The 26,284-nt window shown below is 39.9% G+C and overlaps 1 protein-coding gene across 1 annotated transcript in view; it reads left to right on the plus strand.

Moving 5' to 3' along the window:
• Positions 1 to 26,284, plus strand: part of npr2 (natriuretic peptide receptor 2) — an 87,687-nt gene that overhangs the window by 39,179 nt on the left and 22,224 nt on the right. Inside the window, exons 8-15 of the mRNA XM_063478889.1 lie at positions 127 to 247; positions 3,265 to 3,339; positions 4,266 to 4,343; positions 7,852 to 7,956; positions 13,886 to 13,957; positions 14,692 to 14,851; positions 14,943 to 15,098; positions 23,750 to 23,918. Of these exons, the coding sequence (XP_063334959.1) occupies positions 127 to 247; positions 3,265 to 3,339; positions 4,266 to 4,343; positions 7,852 to 7,956; positions 13,886 to 13,957; positions 14,692 to 14,851; positions 14,943 to 15,098; positions 23,750 to 23,918 (936 nt within the window). The remainder of the gene's footprint in view (positions 1 to 126; positions 248 to 3,264; positions 3,340 to 4,265; positions 4,344 to 7,851; positions 7,957 to 13,885; positions 13,958 to 14,691; positions 14,852 to 14,942; positions 15,099 to 23,749; positions 23,919 to 26,284) is intronic.

Genomic DNA, 26,284 nt, shown 5'->3' on the forward strand with positions numbered 1-26,284 from the left:
GTGTAGCTTTGTGGTGAAAACATCACCTCATGGCCTTTGCATCAACCCCAAACCAGTCTAGTTCTCCTGTTGTTTGTGCTGCCGTGAACTTGTCGATTTCACCACCTGCTTTTTTACTTTCTGCAGGAAACTGAAGCTGGAGAAGGAACTGGCGGGAATGCTGTGGAGGATTCGGTGGGAGGACCTTCAGTTCGAGAGCCCAAATAAATACCACAAGCGTGCTGGCAGTCGGCTCACCCTCTCACAGGTAGATCACAAGATTTATGTGCAGAAAATGATGCAAAATGTTGAAATGACACCCACACGATCTCATATGAGAGCTAGCAGCCATTAAACTTTACAATCTTCATAATTCTGAGCTTTTTATCACTTTATATCAGGCTGCAATCTGTGAGGCCTAGAAAATTGTTTTCTGTGCCCTGGTCCCTATTCTGTTCTCACAGTTTCTGTGTATTTTGGAGTTTTATTCTAATTAACTCTTGTTTTTGTTTTTTTTATTAGTTTTTCATATATTTTCATAGTCTTTACAGTCTTGGGTTCCTGGTTCCAGTTTGTATTAGTTTATTTGTTCCCTCAGTGCTTCCTGTCTCATTCTCCTGTGTCTTTCCCACTAAGTTTATTTATTTGCCGAGTTAGTCTTGCTTACTCTCTGTTTCAGTTTGGCCATTAAATATCTGCTGAGTTTTGTGCCTGGTTTTACTTCCTCCTGCTGTCTTATTGTTTTGATTGAAATCAGCAGTGTCTTGTTACCCATCTGTTTCTACTCTTCTTAATTACCCTCATGTATATAAATAGTCCTCTCCTGCTTCTTAGTCTTGATCATAGCATGCATTTACCCCACTTTGTATTCTCTCTGCTACTTTGTCAAGAAGCTTTGTAGGAATATGTTCATTGAAGTCAATGTGAAAGAACCAAAAACTGCACTTCCTCAAATGGCCACTTGAGGGTAGCTCCAAAAGAGAGCCAATCCTTATAGACGCTCATGTTAGAATATCCAACTTTACAGCAGAAATAATCATGTTTACAGCTTTGAGTTTGGTCTCTTCAGCCAATTTTCCCCTTTATGACTAGAGTAAAAGAATTTTACCTTTTTCTATCTCAATCTTGTAAAGTTAAAAAAAAATTTTAAAGATAGGGTTGTGGCAGCTTTGGTTACAGGTGGTGTCACCTGTAACCAAATTCAAGTAACTAAACTGGAAATGATGACCATGTTGGAAACTTTTGCAGCTTTTTATCAAGTTTTTCTAACAAATAGCATGGGTTACTGTGTTTTTAATTGTACTAACAGAAGTTTTGAGTGCAATTATGCTCTTTTATTTGATATGTTATCACTAAGTAACATCCCTAGACTGTTAATGGGCCTTGGTAATGAAGATTGCTAATGTGGCTAATAACTTAGCACTCCACCATACCATCCAAATGTGGTCACTTCAGTCATCAAACCACCAATCACAGTAGATTCAGCAAGCTTTTTATATACAGTCTTTTATTTTATCCCATCACAGTTTCCTCTTAACATCCACCAGGACAGTGGTTTTCAAGGTTTGTTTTTTTTTTCTACCAAAAACTTATCAAAGGGTCAGCCAAAATTTTGAACACTGATGTATATATTCTGCAAAAAAATGCTTCTTTTGACTGTAATGTCGGATGGGGGTACTTTTGATAGCCCATTTGCAACATCTGCAACTAGCACCCCAATATACCCTTCCACCTACACCTTCTGTCTATCCCGCTATCAAACAGCTTCACGCAGTTAAAAAACAGTCTTAATGTCTGTGGTTTAGATCCAACACTCGAGTCAATTAGGTCAATAAGAATTTCTCAGTTAGCGTCTCCTGACTGATGAGCTGTCAGAGTGAGGCCTGCTGACATCCCCAGTCCAGCTGAACCCATGAGAAAAGTGGTGTTATTGACAGTTTTTGTTTCTTCTTTTGGTTACATTTTCAGGTGTTATGTTCTTTGCACTTGCATTAACGTGATGGCAGATATTTTGATGTGTCACACTTTCATAATTCAACATCGTCCCTAAAACAGTTTTAGGGAACCCTAAGTTTTTTATGCAGTCGTATGCTGCAATAATAATATATGCTTACCATAAAAACCCCAAAGCATGCCTGGACTTATCTTGTCACACCAATTGTCAACCTCTGCACTTGTCTATGATTTGAGTTTGGTTAATGTGAAAATGGATGAGACTTGTAGTTCTGAAAATGTACCTATTTAGCACGTAGCTAAAACAAAACCCAGCCCTGCCCCTCGTTAATTGTAACCTGGTGGATGTTAATTGGTAAAAAAGTTGCTCATCTGGCAGGTTATTTTTGCATGCTTGGTTGGCATTTTTCATTCATACAGGCCTGATTATCAGTCTGGACATGTCACTGTGGTAAAATTGGACCCTCCAGGATTCAAAATGCTAATCGGACATGTTTGAAGTTCAGAGCTTCCCTCCTGTTTACACACTGTGTGCTGCGTATTAAAAAGCAGTTTGTGGGTTTTGTTAGAAAAAGCAAAAGCTGCTGCCCCGAGAGAGTCCAAATCCTTTGTGAGTTTACACATTCCTGAAAGCTTTCCTGGTGGTTTATTGATGGTAGCTGGGTTTGCAGTGGCATATTAAATGATTGTTAAAATAAGCCTTCGCCTGGCCCCCACTCCTATATACATAATATGTCATTACGTTCTTAGTATCGGGTTCTGTTGTCTGAGGGTTAATGCATCTCCTTCGGGTTGTGTTTCATCCCACACGTGTAAGTGTTCATGAAAAGCACATGTACACACCTTTTTCATTACTGCTTTTTTGTCCATTTCCTGGGATGTGTGTGTGTGTGTGTGTGTGTGTGTGTGTGTGTGTGTGTGTGTGTGTGTGTGAGTGGAAAACACAGAAATTTTCCAAATTAGAGTATTTTCCAGTGTGCCGTATGATGCCAATATTTGCATTCTATACAAATGTGTAGTTGACTGTGTTGGCTGTATGCACGCAGTGCGCCCACTTGATTTTTATTCACTCTGTGTGCTCTGCAGACATTTGCCCAAGGACTCGAGCTGGAATCTGAAAGCACTTTATTTTCTCAAATATAAGTGAACGACGGTTTCATGTTACGCAGAGAAGTGGGGCATGTTTTTGGGTAGTTGAACCATTTTAGAAATCTACATTGCAGTGAAGTAGAAGCACAGTCTTAAAGTGAACATGATTTAATCCTCTTTGCTTTAATCTACGCACACTAACTGACATTTTTTTCTTCTCACTATCCCTTTCCACCTTCTCAGAGAGGCTCCAGCTACGGCTCCTTGATAACTGCCCATGGAAAATATCAGCTATTTGCAAAAACGGGCTATTTTAAGGTAAGGCTTAGCGAGTTCTGACATTTTCAACTCCTGCGCACTCCTTTCCCGCCCACACATGTGCACACTCGCAGAGAAAAACTGAAGAGAGGAGAGAGAAAGCGAGAGTGTGGGCGAATTTAGGTAGTTGGTTTTAATGTGAGCTGCAGAATGCGTCAATTTTCTTTCTCTCTCTCTCTCTCTGCCTTTTTTTTTTTGTGTGTGTGTGTGTGTGTGTGTGTGTCTTTGTTTCTACACTCCCGCCTGCAGTCTGGACAGGGCCATCAACTTGTTGCTGCTGTTAATTTGTCCGTTTCAGATTGAAGAGGTGTGAGAAAATGTGACAAAAAGAGGCTGCTGAATAACGAGATGGCGGGCTGTGCTCTTTTTTAGCTGAATGATGCAGGGTTTTTATATCAATGCTGATGTCAGGATACAGATCGAGCATCCTGTTTATAATTAGGGTTAGTGATACGCCTCTTGAAAGTCAGTACAGATCAAGGGTGATAAAATCTGTCACCAGAAACAGCCAATATTTGCTGGACAAAGAGAACCTTTCTATTCAGCATTTTTCAGCTCTTAACTGTGCATTTCATTTGAATAAAAGTTAAAACTCCCACACAAACTGCTGGCCCTGCTTCGTAGTTGCTACAGCAGCATTTTTCTCCAGTCTGTCACATCTGTGGCTCTGAGGAATTCACTCCGTTTCCTTCACGTGTTGATCATCACATTGGAAACAACAGACGCAAGTCTTCCTCTGCAGCACAGCTGCAATCGACCACACATGTACCTGTAGGCTACACTGCTGTTCTCTCTCTCTGTGTTTAATACTGATTCCCTTTAATTTCATGTTTTTTGTGTTGTTTGTGCATCCAGATTTTTTTTTTTCATATGATGAAAGCTGGTGTGTAAATCTGGCTTCACCGCTCGTCTTGTGTTGCACACAGGGGAACCTGGTGGCCATCAAGCACGTCAACAAGAAGAGGATAGAGCTGACAAGACAAGTTTTAATGGAGCTCAAGCATGTAAGTGTCCCAAAACGTATTCCTTTGCAGGAGATGTTTTATTACTGCGTGTCAAAGGGAATTACAGAAAGTGCAGCATGTGACTCTCAATTGTAATTTTTATATTAAAAAAAAAAGAGAGAAAAATGGAGAAGCCATCTGTGTGTCTGTTCTCTAATTATTGAGCACAGACTGCAAAGGCAATAATTAATAAACTGCAAAGAGAAAGGGGGATGCTTTCATGGGTTTCTAATTCCTTAATGAATAAAGTTTAAAATGCTAATAATCACTCAGTAAGCATGGCAGTAACTGGACTGGCTTGGGGCAACACTTCTGACCTACTAAGCCTGTGTTGTACAAGTGCGACAGGATTACTACTGTTCACAATCTGTATCGCTGCAGCTCTGTTTTCTTTCTAAAAAAGTGACTTTTAATTGACTCGCACAATTTTATATTTCCTGGACTGGTTCTTTTTTTTCTATCTCATTTTATTTGTTTTCCGTGTTCAGCGAATATAAAATATGAAAAAAAAAAAATCTAAAAATATGTTATATTATTATTAGTACAACCCATCTGACCCAGTTTTATTTGTAAGTAACATCAGAATCTAGAGGGATGTTTCATTTGCCTTCTTTTATGTGGAAGGATCAATATTCTTTGGCACTCAATCTAGTGAATGCCATTCTTCATAAAAGGCTTATAAATGAACGAGCTTTATCACTCCGAGGAAGAAACTGAGAATCATTGCTGTACTTTTAAGGTTTTTGCTTTCATAACTTTCTGAAAATAAAATAAAATAATTTAATACATTCAAAGATTCAAATTTTCTAACTTGGTATTTATAAGTAAAACAGTAAATGATAAGATGGGCGTGTTGCTGCCAGACAGTGGACCCAGGTGCACGATTCGGCAGATGGAATTAAACTCACAATCACAGCTGGCGAAGAAAACAAAAATAAAAACAATAACAAAGCAGGACGTGGACAAACTGACTGCAGACAACAGACTGATGGACGCTCACACACCATGAGGAATATGCAGACAATGTACACACAGGAGGAGATGAGGGCAGACTGGACACACCTGGGAACACAGCTGAACAGGGTCTAACTATTGAGACACTGGAGGCAAAACTGAACATAATGCACATGAGACGAGGGACTAAAGTAAATACAAAAAAGAGGAAGTAACAATCACTGAAAACAGGACTAAGACACACAAATTCGACATAGACAAAAAGGTAAACAAACATGGAGACGTGATTGAATAAAATGGAATTGAATTGAATTAATTTAACTATTGAACTAATTGAGTTCGGTGTAACAAGCCACCTTCTGAGTAAGGTCAGATTTTTCTCGACGTTATGATGTATAAAATTCAGGTGCAAATTAAAAGCAATGAAATTTACTTCCTTTTGATTTCTTCATCGCTGTCTTTTAGCTTTCTTGGTTCAAGCTGAACTAAACAGCAAGGGAGTGAGCGAGCTTAGAGTTGCTAAGTAAAGGAAAGGATTGCACTGGATTGGGTATTGATGGGGTAGGCCTGACCTAAAGCACATCCCACTTTATCCTTCTGTTTCACTCTAGCATCGACTGTAAATTATAAAAATGAACTTCATTATATTCATATATATTCATATTGACCCCAAAAGCTCATAAGGAAGGTGTTTACAAAGGTCATAGATCAAATGAAAAGTACGGTCTTTTCCTATTGACTTCTGTACAACTGGACTTCTTTTGAAACCAGAGAAGTCGCCCCCTGCTGGCTGACCACTAGACGAAATGCATTGCCTTCACTTTTCAGACTCTACCTCGATCTTTTATACACGGTCTGCGAGTGAAACAGATTCTCGTCACTCTTGAGTTTTTCTTCTTTCTTTTAAAGGGGAAAGCAAAGATGTATTTTGAGGTAAAATACATCTCTGAGTGCTTCCAGTTGCATCTGTTTGAAGAGAGCTTTACACTGAGTGAGACCTTGGAGGACAGAAAAAAAAACCTTCATCTCAACTAGTTGTATTCAACAGGTAATTTATTTGCTCACCAAAATGAAGCAACTGTTTAGATGAAAGACCTTCATAATCTCCACCTGCTTTATGAAAGGAGTTTTTTTTAAAGTGGAACAATTTCAGCATATTAGTTTTGGGTATTTCTCTCTGGCTCTGTAGCTTATCTTGTGAAAGATAGGTTTGTGTTAGTGTTTACAAAGACCCACTGCAGGATGTTACGGCAAAGAGTTCAGATCCTTTAAACATGTATTTGAGTGCAGCTGCTGATGGAAAAGGTCTCCTCGGCTGGGTGATGTTTACGAGTGAGCGATAAGGAAGCTGGCTGAAGGGGGAAAAACAGAAAATCTTGCAATTTATGTGGTTTGGTGATGGAAACACTGTGTGGCAAAGGGAAACCCGTAACTCGGACATTGCACCGGTGGTAATGAAAAGTTGTGGAGAAAACTTGTGGCCATTTTTTCTCTTTTCTCCAGCTCGGATTCTTTTGGTGCTTTTGGGCCTTTTTTCTGTTGCTGTCCTTCAGAGGAGAGGAGAGTTCAGGCTTCCTTGACGCCTCTGTGGCCTCTCGGTCAGTCGGCAGGCACATGGGGGAGTGAGGCTTCTGTCTGAGCTGGCAGCTTCTCAGACGCCCCGGGGGCCTGATCGACTGTCAAACCTCAGCTCGTGAAAAAGCCGACCAGATGGGGGGAAGAGACAGGCCTGCCAGTGGAAACTTAACCACTTGTCTTCCAGCGCTCTCTCCTCCCCCCTCGCTTGTGTGCAGCGGGGGAAATTATATAGGCCAAAGGGTAGCCTAACATCCCCCGAGCCGTGAAACATAAGCAACTAACACCCTGGTTTTGGTGTGAGAGCTTCTGTCACTCACCGAGGATGAATTTTCAAAGTTTTGCACCAGCTGCAGAAAGATACGCTGTCTTTGTTAGCACTCGTAGCCGTTTGTGTTTCTAGAAAAGAAAATTACTATTTTCTTCTTCCTTTTTACTTCCACTTCGCACATTCTCATAAAATGAAACGTTCCCGCTTAATCGACACCAAAGGTTTCTGTTTTCATTCCTTTTTTCGAACATACAGAGTGATTCATGCTTTGGAAGACGCTTTGTGTCGTTAAAACCAGTGAGTGATTATTTTCCATGTAAAGCAGTTTTACACATTCAGCCTGTTCCAGTGTGATATTCCTGCTCATACGTCCTCTCAACACCTCAACCTTATGTTATTTTTTTCATCGCCCTGAGCACACTGGCTCATTCATAACCTCCAAGGGCAATTTATGCACACGCACATGTTTCACCTGGGTGCCCCGAGCAGGAATGCGTCTCAACACGTAGGAAAAGACACGGTGCCAGCTAGCCCACTGCAAATAGATTATTTTGATGAACTGCTGGCAGCGTTATTCTCAAAACTTTGTACATAAACGAGCCGTCAGTCCTCCCTCCTCCGTCCTCTGTTTCCATGGGGTTCGGGAATGTGATGTTTGGAAAGAGTTGCACTCACAGTTGCTGCGTGTTTGTGTGTGGTTATTTTCAGATGAGAGACGTTCAGTTCAACCATCTGACTCGCTTCATCGGGGCCTGCATCGACCCTCCTAACGTCTGCATCGTAACGGAGTACTGTCCCCGAGGGAGCCTGCAGGTAACCAATGCTTTTCAACCCCTCTAAAGGTGAAGAGGATCACAACAGGCTATTTTAACCTTCAAATTTTAATTACAACCTCAGATGAACAACACATGGCATATTACAGTTATTATTTATTTCACAAAAACTAAGCCAAAATGAAGATAAGTATACAAAAAAAATCATTAGTAGACTTTATGATTCATTAGCTTGTGGAACCACCTCTACCACCACTAACTTGAAGTAATCTGTTCACATTTTGGACAGAGTAGACAGATGGTTCAAAAGAGGAGTAAAAGAGGCCATTTATGTCCACTGTGCGCGACCATCTTTGAACAGGTGGCTTATGACACCAACTGTCAGCCATCTATAATCCAGTTTTGAGATCCCTTCCCAGACGCCTTAACGCCCACTCACATCCTGGGCCATCTGACCTCAGGAAATCACTGGGGCTAGGTTTCACCCGAAACCTTGGCTGATTGTGACCTACACCCGTTTTTACACCTTGGCTCATGTGATTAGGTAGAGGATCATTAGATGGTCCTTTTGTCCCTCCCAGTGGGTTACTCCCACAGGGTTTAAATCTGGGAATCTCCACCATTTGACCCTAGAACTGAAGAAACTTCTCAGATGAGAGGAAACTTAAAGAAGTTCAGACGCTTTTCTTTCCAAGCTCCTTAGACTTTACTATTCAGAGTTCATGGCTGCAAGACAAGCCCAAATCGTCAGCGCTTATCTGTCCAAAGGTCATTGTTCAAGAAGTCTTGTAGTTTGTTCAGATGCACCTTTGCAAGCCTAAACTGTGCCGTGTTCTCTTTAGAGCAAAGGGGCTTTCTCCTGGAGACCCTTCCAAACAAGTCATGCTTATTTAGTCTTTTTCTAACTGTACTGTCATGAACGTTAACATTTAACATACTGAGGCCTCTAGATTTCACTCTTTGCAGTTTCTCTGGACACTGCACGGTCTGTCCTTGGGTTGAATTTGCTGGGACGTCCATTCCCGGGAAGACTGGCAGCTGTCTTGAATATTTTCCACTTGTGAATAATCTTTCCCACTGTAGTATGATGGACTTCAAATTGTTTGGAAATCGCCTTATAACCCTTTGTAGAATGATGGGCAGAAGCAACTGCTTCTCTAAAGCTGCTGCTGTCTTTCCTCTCTTGGTGTGTTAGCACACACCTGAATGCTCCAGACCAGTAAGCTGCCAAAACATCTACTTTTTTTACAGATGCTGATGATCAGTTAATCACATACATTTGATTAAAAGCACCTGGCTGCATCTTATCCTCTTAATTCCTATGAAAGCAGTTTAGTTCTGTATTGTTGTTCATTTAAGGTTGTCTTGCGTCCTAGTACGCAAATCCCTAGAATCAAAAGTTTATTTGTGTACTCGATTTGCCTATTTAACATAAAATGTAGTTATACAAATAATTTTCATTATGTATATTTCAGTAACAGTGTTGGGAAGGTTACTTTTAAAATGCATTCCATTACAGATTACAGAATACATGCCCCAAAATGTATTCTGTAACGTATTCCGTTACGTTACTCAATGAGAGTAACGTATTCTGAATACTTTGGATTACTTAATATATTATCCTGCTTTTTACAACTACGTGAATGTACTATTGCTGTGATTTATTACTGTTACTGAAGGTCCGCGGCTCCGAACCGTAGTAAAGGGACCTCTGGCTAATACGGCGGGTGGCTCGTAGCCGAAAAATAGCTTTACTTTGTTGTGTGGGTCAACTTTGCTTGCGAGAGACAAAGAGAGGCGTTGAAAGGCTGCTCCAACGGAACTTATTGTTTCAGAGGAAAACACGAACACAGCGTACAGTCGAGTCTTAACTGGGCTCGTCAGGCACTCTTCTTGGCTGCAGTGGTTATTATTATATTTACATGCTTCCAGCTCCCGTTTTTCCTCGATGACAACTGGTACTTTTCCACTCGCCTTTTTCTCCCTCCTCGTGCTCCAGACACATAACAAGTATGGCAGTCCATTCTCCCCGCAGCACGGACTACACTGCCCATGATGCTACATTCTTTAGAGCCATACCTGTAGCTTAGCACAACAACAACAACAAGGCGCTCTCTCACCCAGGAAACACGCAGAGAGAGAGCGTCACCCTGTAACCATGGCAACCGTAACGCTGCCGCCTGGAACAACAGAACAAACAAAACCCAAACAGTCCTGACCCGCCACAATATGAAACAGGAAAGTACCGCCGTGTAATCCATTTATTTCAACAAAGTAACTGTATTCTAAATACCACCTTTTTAAACGGTAACTGTAACGGAATACAGTTACTCATATTTTGTATTTTAAATACGTAACGGCGGTACATGTATCCCGTTACTCCCCAACACTGTTCAGTAATCTAAATGCAGCATTTTGAATTTTTCTGCACTAAACATTTGGCACATCTGTATAAGGCTGCTTCTTTTCAAGGTTACTATAGTTAACTAAAACTACATCTAGATTTGAAAAAAATGTTTTTTACTTTACTAAACTAAAAATAGTCTTTTGAAAAAAAACAAACCAAGTGAAATTTTGTGAACTTTGAAAGCTAATTTAAATAAAATATAAACACAAACTAAGTATCATCATTTTTGTATTTGTTTGTTTAGAAAAAAATGTTATTACAACTTAATTGATGAGGCATTGTTATTGTGAATTTGGATGTCCACAACACTGTGAGTCAACTGTTTTTAAAAAGCTTTTTATTGTAATACCTGTACTGATTTTTCGTAAATCTTGCCTCTGACATATCCCGCCCATACTAGAATAATTCAAAAACACTAAACCTAATACTAAAACTAATAAAAACTAAACTGAAACGTGAAACTCACTCACGAAATTAACTGGAACTAAACTGAATTAAAAACAAAAAGTCAAAATGAGATAAAAAAAAATACAAAACTAATTACAAGCTAATTACAAAACTGTAATAACTCTGCTTTTTGTGATAATAATAGCCCTAACTCACAGCCTACACTTGAAAAAATGTGTCATTTGTGTTTTTACAGCTTTAGTAAAATGGTCAGAAGGTGAAATGGACAAACAACAGCTGAGACAGCAAATATCTGGTGTGTCTGTGCAGAGGTCCGCTCCACACACCCTTTGAATCAGGTTGTGTGTTGCCAGATTGCACTGACAGATAGACAGAAGCTGTATTTAGTGTGTGGCTCGTGTGTCTAGACTGCAGTTTATAGACAATCTGCGTTTGCAGACGCAAACCCAGTGGGCCCTCATGTGTTACACAGAGCTTTCCACCACTATCACGAAGACACCAAAGAAGGAAATGTCTTCTGGAATAGTGATGTTCATCCCTCCAGTAGGGTTCAAGAGACCTGGATAATCATGTTCCAAGGAGCACTGAAAGCTGTCCTGTCAGCTGATGTTTTACAGACTAAACAATTCATCCCATACAATTTAACAAGCAATGATAAAAATAACTGAACAGACGGCCAGGACCTTTCAGAGCCTAAAAGTGTTTTCTAAAAGTTGAACGCCACGAAGATGAAAACCTTCTGAGATTTTTTATTTTTGTTTTTGTCACATGACAACAGACAGACAGACAATGAGGACTCAAACAACAAATCTAACAAAAGCCAGCTGATGGATTTTTGTGTTGAAGTACTGTTAGATTAAGCTGTATTCCTGGCAGTGTTTGTGTCTGTTGAGCTCTGCAAGACCAACTTAAATCACCTTATTTAGTCTGCAGCAAGATTACAATACTTACCAAGCTAACCATTAAAAGTCCACACATTCTTTTGTCCTTGTCCCAGGTTCAATATTTGCGATTTGTCTTTTTTTGTTCCAGTAAGGAATACATGACGCTTTAAACAAACTTGATCTTGGCCCCAGATGCTGGCACGCCGGAAGCTTCCTTAAAACGGACGAGCTGGGAAATGACGAAAAACGGAGCCATAGACTTTTATCAGTCACACTTTAAAGAAAGTCTTCTGCGTAAAAGGCAGATATCTGTGACTGATGTGATGCTGCTGGATGCTGAAACAGAGGCTGGGGAAGCCAAACTGTCAGCTCTGGAATTGTTTCTGCATTTAGTCTTTAAATAAACTTTAAGAGCATCTTGGCTACTGATATGGACGACCAGATTACAGTAAATATCAGTAAAAAACAAAGAAAAAAGAAATTAGTGTTCCATGAAGTCATAGCAATAATAACGAAATGCGATAAATAATGAAAAGCTACTTTCGGCTGCTACTTTGTCACAAGGCGCTGACACAGAGTAGCTCCACATGTTTTGAATTTTGGCAAAGTTTCACACCGGATGCCCTTCCTGATCCAACCCCAGAGGGATTTGAGTCTTCGTCTGGAATCGAACCAGTTCAGTTGAATTCAGTTTTATTAATATAACGCCAAATCCCAGTTAACTCAAGGCACTTTATGTTGTAAGGTAAAGACCCTGCAGTGATACAGAGAAAGCAGAGAAAACCCCAACAATCAGACAACTTCCTATGATTAAGTTTTTTGGTGACAGTGGGAAGGAAAAACTCCCTTTTAAGAGGAAGAAACCTCTAACAGAGCCAGGCTTGGGGAGGGGTGGCCATCTGGTGCAACTGGTTGGGGGTGAGACAAAGAAACCAAGACCTTTGGTTTACCATGTGATTGTGTGAACCACTGTACTATGGAACCATTACATATAATAAATACATAAAAAATATAGCAATAAATAAATGTGACAAATAAGTAGACAATATGTAGAAAATTAGAGTAATTAATACAGATAAATACAAAACAGTAAAAAAATAATGAATAAAATAAGATGATTAAAGTGGATAAATAATTAAAAATAAAAAATAATTAACAGATAGATGGGTTTGGGTAAAATGCAAATGAAAAGTAGATAAATAAATTCATCTCTCATAAATGAGAATAGGGATTTTTTTTAAAAATTCACAGTTTACACTCTTAAAGTAAAGCTAAAGGGTGACACGTAAATGTTGATGTGTCTTTTTATTCAAAAAAGAAAAAAAAACATGAAATAAACATGCCCTGTACAGTTAAAAATAAACATGAGAAATTCAAAATGAAAATAAAACAGATTAATCAAAAAGCAAACACGGCAATGAATGAATAAAAATATCAATTTTTTATTTTATAAATATATAATTATTTTTGAATTTTACTTTTGGTGCATTCAGGGTCTGTTTTATTGGAACTTTTATTGACTTTATGCTTTAAAGATGAAGCGTAAAGTTGTAAAAGCAACTGCAGGGTCCCAGGAACACTTTACACAGATTAAGGGTTAATCAGGACTATATGTATATATATATATATATATATATATATATATATATATATATATATATATATATATATATATATATATATATATATATATATATATATATGTACACTGGGGCGTGATTAGGGATAAGACACAGATGCATGTAATCACAGGTGAAAACAGTCAGACAACTAACCAACCAGAACACACCTACTAAGGCAGGAAAACTCACACTTAACATGATACAGAGACACAGGAATACTATACGGTGAATTAAAACAGGAGCTAAAAACTCAGCAATATCATAATAGTCACTAAAACAATAATAAAATCAAAACCAGATTTAAAAAGCTCAAAAAATCCTAAAAGTCTAGAACCATAACTCAAACTTGGACTAGCTTTGGTTTACCTGTAATCTAATTTAGGCACAGATTAATTAATAACAACAATGACAAATGAATCTTAACTCATACCAAACACATGAGTGTTTCCAGACATACTTTAGCAACAATGATAGAAAAAGAAAAAGTCTTTCTGGAGCATTTTGTACTTTTGTCTGAAAATTATAGATTTGCATGCTTGATTGGTAGGTTCTCACCTCGAGACAGACAGAAGATTATATATAAGGCATTTCTTATGTCTGTAAAGGTTTTTGAGTTGTTCTTGCTTTTTATTCTTTCTTTATTTTAAGGACATTTTAGAGAATGAGAGCATCAACCTGGACTGGATGTTCCGCTACTCTCTGATCAATGACATCGTGAAGGTACGTCGCTGTCAGACTGGGTGAACAGACATTGATTTAAAAAGTCACACGTTTTTGAAAGATTGTCCCTTTTTCTTAGTGTTGAAAAAAGAGGCTTTGTGCACTTTGGAGATGCACACAGAAAATGTCTGGGTTACCATGGTTTCTCATGGGCAGTTTTTCAGAGTCTAGACGGAGAGAGGGAGAGAGAAATGTGCACAAAAATGTATTTTTGGCACAGTGCACGAAACTGGAGTAAATATTTCCATCCTATAATGTAAAGCAGGAGAGAAACTCTGTAGAAGTTTTCCTTCCAGCTTAATCAAAACTAATCATGGACATGATTTAGAGGACTCCTTTTTAATCTGTCCCAACAAAGAGGCTTTTTGTCTGGGCGATACCGAACGACATGCATGACGAAGCCCTTCGGCTAAATTGCTCCATGCAGATAGCATCGTTTTGCAGGAGAAGAAGCGCTGGTGAAGCTCTGAGGCATGATTGACTCACCGTTTCCACAAAATATTGAACATGAGTACTTCAGTATCCACCGTGCCTTTCTGTTTAACAGTAATTTCACAGAAATTACCCCCACGAAAGCGCCTGTCCTTGAAAAATGTTCTCTTCAGCATATGTTTGTCTGTCAGATCATATTATTTCCACATGTCTGAACATAAGATTTACTGTAAACATGGGGAAAGTAGCAGAAACAGACAGAAAACACCCTGTAATGCTTTACTTGCACATCTCTGCACCAGGGTATGAACTATCTGCACAACAGCTACTTTGGCTGCCATGGAAATCTGAAGTCATCTAATTGTGTGGTGGACAGTCGATTCGTTTTGAAAATAACAGATTTCGGCTTGGTCAGCTTCCGCACGTCCAGTGAAAATGACGACTCGCACTCACTCTATGCAAGTAAGTTAATGCAGCAATGCTTATCCAGTCACATTGTTGAGAAGAAGAACAACTTTCTGCTAAAGGTTTGGGTTGTTCTGTTTTTATCTAGAGAAGCTCTGGACGGCTCCTGAGCTGCTCATATACGACCGCCATCCTCCTCAGGGGACTCAGAAGGGTGATGTGTACAGTTTTGGCATAATACTGCAGGAAATAGCTCTGAGGAATGGACCTTTCTATGTGGAGGGCATGGACCTCAGCCCCAAAGGTAAACACAACAGTTTTTTTTAATGGGCCTTAAACAGGTCAGCTGACCCCTGCAGAAACAAATGTCCAGTAAACTAAAACATTTGTTCTTATAGTTTAATTCAGCTCATTTTCTTTGAGAAAGATTAAAAATGTACAAATAAAATACATTTGCAATGTCTTTGAAAGGTCAGAGCACCCTTTCGTGCAGCTATGTACACAAAGAACATGTGCTGACCAGATGTCAAGGCAGAAAAAAAACCACAATGTGATGTTAAATCAGTCCAAGATATGAAAAAAATAGTCAACTCTAAATGAAGATGCGATCCAGAGATCGTGCAGAAATGGAAACTGAAGGCAACGGTCATGTGTGTTATGTCTCGAAGCAGCTTTAGCTGTGATACATCTTCCTTAAGTCAACAGTATGCAACGACTTGATTTTCAGAGTTTACTTTATTATTATTGTGTCATTATTAAAATAATATGCCCAACCCTTACAGGGTAGCACCACTAACAGATAACCAGAGCCAGAGCCACAAGTATAAACAAATAAAGCATAATAAACAGTAAAATGTATGAAGAAAAACAGTGCTACATCCAAAAGCCCATCTGTTCAATATTAATTATCGCAGCGCAGATATTGTGCTCTAACATCATTAATTATGATTGTCGGTGTTTTTTCAGCCAAAAGGTGTTTTAGCGTCACGGTTCTAACAGATCTTTGTGCCAGACTTGGCTGGTTTAGAAGCACCTGCTTCTGAAAGCTGCCATCATGAACACAGAGACCAGAGAGAGAGGATATGGTTAACTGGGCTGCAAACAGTGTCCAAAGATCCCTGAAACATCCCTGTTTGTCAGTGGTCTGCATGTCTGCTGTATTCAGAATGTCTCTGAATCACTTTTTAGATTTCTTAGCCACGATGTAAAACATCACAGCTTAGTGACAAGGATAGAAGTGGAAAATAACAAAACAGTCAAAGCCTATGATGCTTAAAATATAATTCCATGCAACTTTTCACTATCACCGATGGACCAGTGGGCTACTTCAATAATTTTGAACTGCATGTGTAAAATCACCACTTAAATCAGTTTAAAGAATCTGGTGAAATGGTACAATTGTCTCCCATCACACCCATTAAATGGTTGTGATTTGCTTATGTGTTCCTTTTTTCGACTGCTGATTGGCTCTTTAGGAGCAGCTGTCATTATAATTGTTCAGTCACACCAAAGCAAAAGAAATAGGATGGCGATCTCTTTGGTCCTCCACCAATTGCAAGGTTGCTGGGAAACAATTTCCCAAGTATCCTTGGATGAGGCACTGAGCCACCAGACAGTCTGAGCGTGCAAGGGAGACCACTCGTGATTGGAAGGTGATTGGACAGGTAACCTGTTTTGAGGCGAGGCTAAACATGTTGCAATCAATCTGAATGAGTGCAACTCGTCCGCGAGGTGACTCTTTGCAGCAAGAGACTCAACTCAACTGGTTCTGTTCTGTTTACATAAATGCAAGGTTGCCAAGTATCTATGTAATTTTGCAGTTCAGTTGTAAGCCTGCAGCAACTTTGTAATGATAATAATAATAAGAATAATAATAAATTTTATTTAAAAGCGCCTTTCAAGACACCCAAGGACACTTAACAATAGAATATACACATTATAGAAAAATGACAAAATGAAGAACAATAAAAACAAAAAAGCAGAAGATAAATAAACAAACAATAGGTTCACAATGAATATGCAGCATTGAACAGATGGGTTTTGAGTTGGGATTTAAACTGGGGGAGAGAACCAATGTTTCTTATGTCCGGGGGTAGAGAGTTCCACAGCTGCTTTGCTTTTTGGTCATGCTGTGGTCACCAACCACTGTTTTCCCAAACATTAAGCTGCGTACACACTGGAAGTGAATCGCAGAGACATGAGGCCAAAGAAGGTGAAATAATATTTGATGATTTTGAGCGACTACAAGGAAAATAATTGCTGTCAACGTGAAGTGGGTGAGACTGAATGACTGGTGAGTCATGAATGCCCATGATTGACATCCGGCCTGGTAGTAAATACATTAGAGGGTTACCTAGGCAACCAGAACCTGGATTGTCCTCAAGCGAAAGGCCGTCAGCTTCAAAGCGATGCGTGACGAGTGACTCGCTTCCAGTGTGGACAAAGCCTTCATGTCACATAATTCTAAGATAGATTTGATGAGTGATGAAGATGTCTCCTCTTTAAGTATGTCTCTGTAAACTTTGCGGGAAACTTGTTTCCTCCATAGGTCTCAATAAAATCCTAAACTTGTGTCACATGACTCAATGCTACTCCAATCAGGATGGAGGAAAACACATATACAAGTGTTACCTCAGGACAGGTTTTTTAGAAAAAAGGTGACCCTACTTTTTAGCAGCAGCAAAGTAAAAGAAAAAAAAGGAAAAAACTCAGACTGCTGACCGTGTGAAAACTTTCATACACTTGTGTGATAATTATATATTTGTGTGCTTTATTGGAAGGTTGAGCTCCAAGACAGGCAGAAAATTATATATTTAGATGACACCATTTCAAACTGATCTTAAATCTTCATTATTATGGTTTGAAGTGAACTACTCACACGTGACCCTTTGGCTCTTCCTGGACACATACTGCCTATTGTGGTTTGACCAGTTTCCCTGGTTTCCCTCTTTTGCCTGCACCTCTGCTGCTTCTGCATTAGTGACATCAGGAACAACTTCTAGAGCAACTCCAGATCAACTTTTGTGCATCCAAAATGGATGCGTGAAACCCTCCTGGAGTGCCTCATCTGTGCGATGGCTTTCATTAACCTTTTATTCACAGTCACGCTCTACACTGATCGTACAAGTGGCTCACGCTCATCTGTAACAGGCTGTGAGCAGTGAAAGCCAGCACCTGCTCTCTAGTGTTCAGATGTGTTGGAGCCAGTTGTGAAATTGTGATTTTGTGGTTTTAAAATAACAGTGGAGTCTTCAAATTACTCTTATGGCTCTTTCGTGATGATAATACTAACAGAAAAGAGCGGATGTGGAAGAATCGTTTGGGGAAGGATGTCTCTTACAGACTTTTATAATGACATGATTAATGAATAAAAGAGGGAAAAATATCAGCAACTATAAAGAGTCAACCAGCACTGCTGAATAAATTAATGCTATACAACAGAAATAGCACATTAGCATAAGGATAACACAATAAAAGAAGCGGTGTACTACAAATATTAATAAAAATGTACTCTGTTTTAGCTCACTGAGTATAGCATCCTGTCTTCATGGGAATATTTTCCATTTGCTACAATAGTGAATGCTCATATTAAACATGAACAAAGTTTTTAAAGCCTTACCTGATTTAAATTCGAGGTTGTGCTCTTGGGCATTTCCAGATTGCTTCCAACATGACTGATATTTTTAGATCGCTTTCTGGAAGTGACCTTCTGACCACTCACATCAACTTTATGTTTCGAATTAACCTGAATTTTGTGTCGAGAATCTTCAATTGAATTCAGTTCAATTTTATTTATACAACAGCTGCCTCGAGATCCTACAATAATACAGAGAAAACTCAACAATCAGATGACCCCCTATGAGTAAGCACTTGGTGAAAGTGGGAAGGAAAACTCCCTTGTTTTTTTTTTTTGGCCTGTCCCGTTTGGTTCTTTTGCCATCAGAATTATTGTCTAAAGGAAGAAAGATGCCCAACGGATTTACTTTACTAAATAGACCATCCCAGCCTTGCCGTAATGGTCTATTTGATTCACCTTTTATTGTTTATTTTATTGTTTATTTTTTTATTTTCACTTGCTAGATGCGGGACAGACTTGAATGAGGAAAAGAAAAGGGAGAAAGAAAGAGGGGAGAAAAAACAGTGGAGAAGAGGGACGGGGATAAAGGGCAAAAAAAAACCAAAAACCAACTAAATAAGCAGACAAAAAATACATATATGAATCACCTGGATCACCTGTTGAGAAAGAAAAAAAGAAAACAAGCAGAAGAAAACGAGAGTAATAGAATAAACAACATCACGATGATATATGGGAATATAACACTAAATACTTAATATTAAACATTATTGTGCAGCACGTAAGATCGACAGCGCACAGTGTGCTTTGAGGTAGGAGCCAAAAAGGGTGTAGTTTGTGTGTGTGAGCACCCGTGTGTACACCTGTGAGCATGAGCGCGCTTGTATTTAAAAGGTTCCTTAATGTAATGATCTGCTAGAGGGTGTGGGGGGCCACAGCCCCGTCCACCAGGGCATGAAGCAGGTATGGAGGAGATCAAGACTCCAGACATCCAGAGGCCCCCAGAACACAAGAGACCAAGGAAGACCAACAGAGGGGCAGCCGCGCCACTGTCCCAGAAAGAGCTGAGGAGAGTCCCAGATGAGGGGTCACTCAGCAGCCGCGGAGCAGAAGCCAGGGGGGGTTGCAGTGACGTGCCCATTCCAACCCTCATGCTCTCATATGCAACTACTCAACACTCAACCAACGTGGAGACAGACATAGAGAGACACTGTACACACAATCACACTCCCCAAGGGTACTCTAAGAACCGGGTCTAGGTACCCTTGTCCCTGGAGGGGGAAACTGCACCCAGACCCAGGTGGTGTTACCCTTTTCCCTGCGGTGGGGAGAAGCAGACCGCCCCGACTCGGCAGCAGCAGGGAGGCCCCACATTCCAGACCCCAGTCGGACGGCCAACTCCTCCTCCTAGCCCCCCCGCTCCAGCAGAGAACGGGGGTGTGTGAAGACTCCAAACCTCCCTCCCCCCGCTCATATGTAGTGTTGATGCATGTGTGTTCTAAGGTGCCTTTAAAACCCCGGAGGGCATGGAGCTACCTGCCAGAGAGCAGCAGGTAAGCGCATAGCCCCTCCTGCTAGCCCTCAATGTCTACGTGTATTTAAAATTGAGAGGTGGGCAACGACGCCAGGGGTGAGGTGTACACCTTGATGGTCTTTTGGAGTCCGTGTAGCGTGCCCACCCCCAAGATCCTATATGTATGTGTTATGAGAGTGTGAGTAATGTGAATGTCTAAGTTGTGAGATAAAATTGAGGCACAGGCAGCCAGAAGGGGACAGAGGGGGGGATGCCTCCCCTGCACCCTGGTGACACACCTTTACCCCAAGGCCCTGCATGTGTGGGTGATTGTGGTGGAGCGGGAAGAGGGAGGCAGCTGGAGATGGGGAGGGAAGGAAGGGAGGGGCAAGTGACCCCTCCCTGGGGCCAGCTCCCCCGCTGACCCCAGTAGGCACCCCCATACTCTGCAACCCACCAGGGAAAGGGGGCCCAAAACTCCCTTTTAACAGGAAGAAACCTCTAGCAGAACCAGGTTTAGGGAGGGACAGCCATCTGCCATGACCTGGTTGGAACAGGGAACTTCTGGTGGAGACATTTTAGCAGGAACAATATAAACTGTTTTTGTGTGTGCCGTAGCACGATGAGATGAGGTTTGCTTCCCTACGACTCCGTCCACTTCTTGAAAATCAAAATTGAGGTAAATGATCGCACGTTGGGCACATTGGAGGAGATCCAGCAGCAGGCTTGATTACACTCGTGTTGCAGACATGAACAGTTGTAGACCTGGCAGCTGAGTAATCATTCCTGTTTTAATTAAGTCCACATGGAGTCTGTCACCTTGGGCACATGCATAAATTCTCCGCAGACGAGTCTGTCCACACTTGAACCCAAGTGGACCCAAGTAGACTTGCTGATGTGGAAAGTATAATAAAGGCTTTATGGAACACAATGGGACAGCCAATAAGAAATCTGAAAATAGCAGCTCTGCTGAAAACGATCAAGAGGTGCGCAAGAAGATGATCTTGAATCGGATTTGCCAACTCCTGTTTTCAGAACTTTTTCATATCCCTGTGAGCCAAAAGACTTTAACCTCCAAGCATTCGCTTTCTAACACTCTTTTCCCTACTTATGGCTCTGTATCATGTCATAGGGAGAGGATATTGTGAGTAGTGAAGCCATCCTCAGCAAAGGTGTTCAAACCTGATGTTTGTGAGGGGCAGCCAATCAGAGAAAAAGGATGGCTTAAAGGGAAAGCAGCTAAGGGCGTGCACTAAGACCCAATGTAAACATAAATAAAGTTTGAATGATGTGAAGCTACTCTAACAGGGTCCAAGAATGAAAATTTTAGAACTGGAAAGGAGGAAAATTAGTCCTTTACATTATGAGAGTAGCATCAAGTTCAGTTAAAACTGTAGAAAACTGTTATCAATATACAATGCATTGAGCTTTAAGTAGAGTTTACATGTGGCGGAACAAATATGACCAAGAATATGAAATATACACCTTTGAACACAAAGTCATCAGTCAGGGTGTTTTTGTGGTGTGAAGCTAGCGAGGCAGTTTAGTTTAGCTTTTACAAAGTAATAAATTCTTTTTTGGCCAGTGCACTGTTTTGATAAATGATGTTTCTTTGCACTGCGACCAAAGCTGAGCGTTGTTTCCAAAGATCTAGCTGCTTTATTTATTAATGAAATTAATAAATAAAGAGCACAGTGTTGGGGTCCACACAGTCCCCAGTTACCAGACTGGCAGTGTGACAAATTATTTTATTAAAAGAACATGAGAGAACCCTCCTGGGTGAGCAGCAGTGAAATGAAGTAATGTTTTTTTTGTGGGTTTTTTTGTTGGTTTTTTTGTCATGAATTCCTTCTCAATCATTTAATCATTTGAGTATATCCTATCATTACTAACTGATGTCCTCAAAGTGACATCACATCACTTGTTGTTTTAAGCTTTAATAACACATTTCTGAGATGACCTATAGACTTTCACAAGATTAGGAAGTAAGATAAATTTGAGAAATACTTCAGAGAAACTGGAAAGAGGAAGAAATATCCTGGGTCTGCCCAAAGATAACAATATCCAACACACCAGTTATGTCTCAGAGAACAGATGATGACAACCCACGTTTCTCAGAAAAGAGTCTACTTCTCATTATTGATGATGACTTAGATCTTACAACTTATAAAAACATTTAATACCGATTACCAAATTTGGACTCGGGGATTTTTCTGCTGATATTGTAATAAGACCTCAAGAAACGCATATTAAATTTCACTTGCTGCCAAAAAATGCTGCACTTTATGCTCCTTGTTGAGATGGTGTACAGTGCTATGAAAAAGTGTTTGCCTCATTCCTGATTTCTTAGTTTTTTGGGTAATGTTGCCACCCCACTGGGTGGGCGACGTGAAGGCATATGTTTATGTATGCGATAAGTCAAGAATGACGTGACATAGGAGCTTCAAACTGACACCATAGGTGTATCTACTTCGATGAGTTTGAATCTCAGTGACTTTGACCTCAAGTAAGTACATTTTCTGAAAATCTTGTGAATGTGATAACTTGACAACAAGGCAACGTAAGATTTTGAAATTGAGACTATTGCTGTGTCTACCAGGAGGCTGAGGGGTAGCACTGGGAGCCACCAGTAATTTTTGTATGTTTCTCACATTTAAATGTTTAAGATAAAACAAACATAATTAGACAAAGATAACCTGATTAAATACAAAATGCAGTTTTTAAAAGATGATTTTCTTTAACAAGGAAAACATTTTTCCACTTAACTGACAACTGGTTGGTCCACCATTTGCAGCAAGAACTCCAGTCAACCGTTTGTGATAACTGACAGTCAGTCTTTCAAATTCCTGTGGAGGAATTTTGTCCCACTCTTCTTTGCAGAATTGTTTTAATTCGGCCACACTTGGAGGTTTTCTATCTTGTTTAAAGTCATGCCAAAGCATCTCAATCTGATTTAAGTCCAGACTTTGATTAGGCCACTCTGAAACCTTTATTTCTTTTTGAGCCATTCAGCAGTGGATCTGCAGCTGCGTTTCAGATCATTGTCCTGCTGCATATCCGAAGTGCTTCTGTCTCTGGCCATCAGTGCAGGGCATGAACTAATGGCTGGACATTCATCTTCAGAATTCTGTGGTAGAGAGCAGATTTCATGGTTCCATCAATTACAGCAAGTCATCCTGAAGCAACAAAGCAGCCCCAGACCGTCACACCACCACAGTCCTGTTTGACACTTGGTATGGTGTTCTTTGTATGAAATGCTGTGTTAGTTTCTGCATCTCCCATGGATGTGACTTTTGCCCAGTTACTTTTTTATCATTGAATCATGAACTCAGACCTTAACTGAGGCAAGTGAGGTCTGCAGTTCTTTAGATGTTGTTCTGGGTTCTTTTGTGACCTATTGGATGAGTCATCAGTGGCCTCTTGTAGTAATCCTGTAGTAATTTTAGTAGGCTTCTCTTGGGAAATTTCACCACTGTTCCCAAAGAAACTACTTTGTAACCCCGTCCAGACTGATAGATGTCATTTTGTTTCTCATCTCATCTCATCTCATCTCATCTGTTTTCTTGGATTGTGGGATGATGTGTTGCTTTTTGAGATCTTTTACTCTACTTCACTTTGTCAGTCAGGTTCTATTCAACTGATTTCTTGATTCAGCGGGTGTGGCTGAAATTGAACTCAGCTCTCCAAAAAATGTGGTTAATCACAGTTAGTTGATGACCATGTGAATGTGACTAATATGCAAAAAACTATAAAATCAGGAGGCAAATATTTGTCACTGTATCTGTGTCTGTTGGTTTTCAGCTGTTCAATTGTGTCCTGACTATTATAATAACCTGCTGAGTTTCACACTTTGTCTTCTCATCTCCAGAAATCGTTCAGAAGGTGAGGAACGGTCAGAAGCCATACTTTCGGCCAGCCACAGATAATAGTTACCATTCAGAGGAGCTGACCATCCTGATGGAGGGCTGCTGGGCCGAGGACCCTGCAGAGAGGCCGGACTTCAGCCACATCAAGATCTACATGGCGAAACTCAACAAGTGAGTCCCACCCTATGGTAGTCTGTTCACACCTATTTCACAGCCAGCTCAATTGCAGATACATGCCTTTGCATATTTGAAACAGCTAGGTGTGATCTAGATGTCTACTAACCTTTTTCTTTTAAGCCAAATGTAATGTGGCAGGAGTTAGGACACAAAGGCACAGGGTAGAAAAACTAAACAAGAATCCAAAACCAGGGGGATAAGAAGTATGAGGAACTCAAGAGTGAAACACAGAGTGCACACAGGAGTGACTGAGGACGAGACACAGGTAGAAGAAAAAAACAAAAACAGGTAAAGCCAATAGGACAGAACGGAATAAAAAATAAGGCAAAACAAGACACAGGAAAAAAAGACAAACAAAAAATTAAAATAAAACATGAGAAAAAATGATCTAATTTACAAGTAAAAATCACTAATGTACAAGCAATAAAATACCAAATTTATGAGAAAAGATTGGAGAAAAAAAAAATAAATTTACAAGAAAAAAATTAAAAAGAAAAAAAAAGCCAAATTTACAGCAAATAAAATGGTTAATTTATGAAGGGAAAATAGCAGAATTACAGGGAGAAGGGCAAATTAACAAGAAAAAAACCCTCAAAATTATGAAGAAAAAATAGTAAAATGTATGCTTCTGTAAGTTTCTGAAAACAAAAACTGTCAAATTTATGCAGAAAAAAAAAAAAATTCATAAAGGTTTTGGTCATTGTTTTTCTTGTACATTTTTTATTTTAGTCTAGAAAATTCAAAACTTTTTCTCTGAATTTTAATTAATTTTCTTTTTTCAACAACTCCAGAACTATGACATGCAGAATAACAAAAACATGATAATAATAAAAAAAAACTATTTCAATCAGACTGTAACACTGTGGATAAATGTGAATTTAAGTCTTTTTAGCTGTTTTCATTTTCAAGGATATTAATGTCTGACCAGATACAGCATAGAAAACAATGCTTACAGGGTCAGTTCATCCCCAGTGCAGAAAAACTCAAAAGTCAGATATTTGAGTGAACAAAGCCAAAGCTGTCTGCATTGCTTCATACTACAAGGGGAAAATGAGAAAATATTTTTCAGTAATTGGGAAAACTGACCTTTCGCAACATAATAAAATTACACAGAAACAGTAGAAGCTGGAAGCCCTCTTCACAAATTCAACCTTTTCTACACGTCAGTCCTGTTTATCAGAGCCAGTATAATTGGACAAATTGAATGTGACGCTGGTCGTGTCATACCCTGGCTATCAGCGTCTTCCTTGCCAAGCCCAACAAGCGAGCTTCATGCTGAGAGTCCCTGCCAGGAGAACTGATAGGTTTAAGAGATTCAAAAAGGCAAACAGGAAAAAGAGTCATGTTCTGGAAGTGGCTGAGACAATTTCAGATAAAAAGCTGTTTGTAATTCATGACACACTGCACTCGACAGGAAGTGCTTATGTATCAGTGAGAGTGTGTGTTTGTGTAAGAAAGGGGGAGGGAGTGAATCCATGTTTCTAGTATTGTTTTCGATATTCCAGTGAATCATTCTCGTGCTTATTTGGGCTCTGAGTTTCATATCGAAGCAGGAAGCGTATGTTTTCTCCTGAGCAGGGCAGCTCTGTGAGATTATATCAAGTGAAGTGACACTAAAGCGCATCCGATGGCATCAATCCATCACGGCCAGCTTGCACTGAGGTGGTTTCAGCCAAGTGCAATACGTCTAGGATGAAAATCAGCATATTTGACCAAAGAAGTTGCAAAAAAGCAACAATATAAGTGACAAATGAACCTCGTCTGGATTGTGTGGGAGTGATTTGATCAGATTTGTCTGACAGTGACTGAACGAGTGACTGAGTGTGTCCATTTATTCTCGATATATGAATGAATGAAAAGGAGCCAACACCTGTTGTTGCTTAAAATGAGCACAGAGATAAAAAGGAGAAATATGAGAAAGAAGTAGATTTATTTTAACTTTCGGAAAGCGGAAGCAAATATTGGGCCCATTCACCTACATTTAAAAGCCAGAAGATTTAAACATATTTTCTAACAGTTTTTCACCTTATTTGGTGTTTTTTGGAAACCTTTGGGAATTTTAAATGGTGTGAAATGACCCTCTTTGGCATTCAGAACTACCTTAATTCTCTATGGCACAGGTGACGAACTCCAGGCCCTCCAACTCCTCGAGGGCCGGTGTCCTGCAGGTTTTAGATGTGTCCTTGATCCAACACAGCTGATTTAAATGGCTAAATTACCTCCTCAACATGTTTGGAAGTTTTCCAGAGGCCTGGTAATGAACTAATCCTTTGATTCAGGTGTGTTGACCCAGGGTGATATCTAAAACCTCCTCAAGGTCTGGAGTTCGACACCCTGCTCTATGGCAATAGATTCAACAT

Source organism: Pelmatolapia mariae, linkage group LG7, assembly GCF_036321145.2.
Source record: "Pelmatolapia mariae isolate MD_Pm_ZW linkage group LG7, Pm_UMD_F_2, whole genome shotgun sequence".
Lineage (NCBI taxonomy): Eukaryota > Metazoa > Chordata > Actinopteri > Cichliformes > Cichlidae > Pelmatolapia > Pelmatolapia mariae.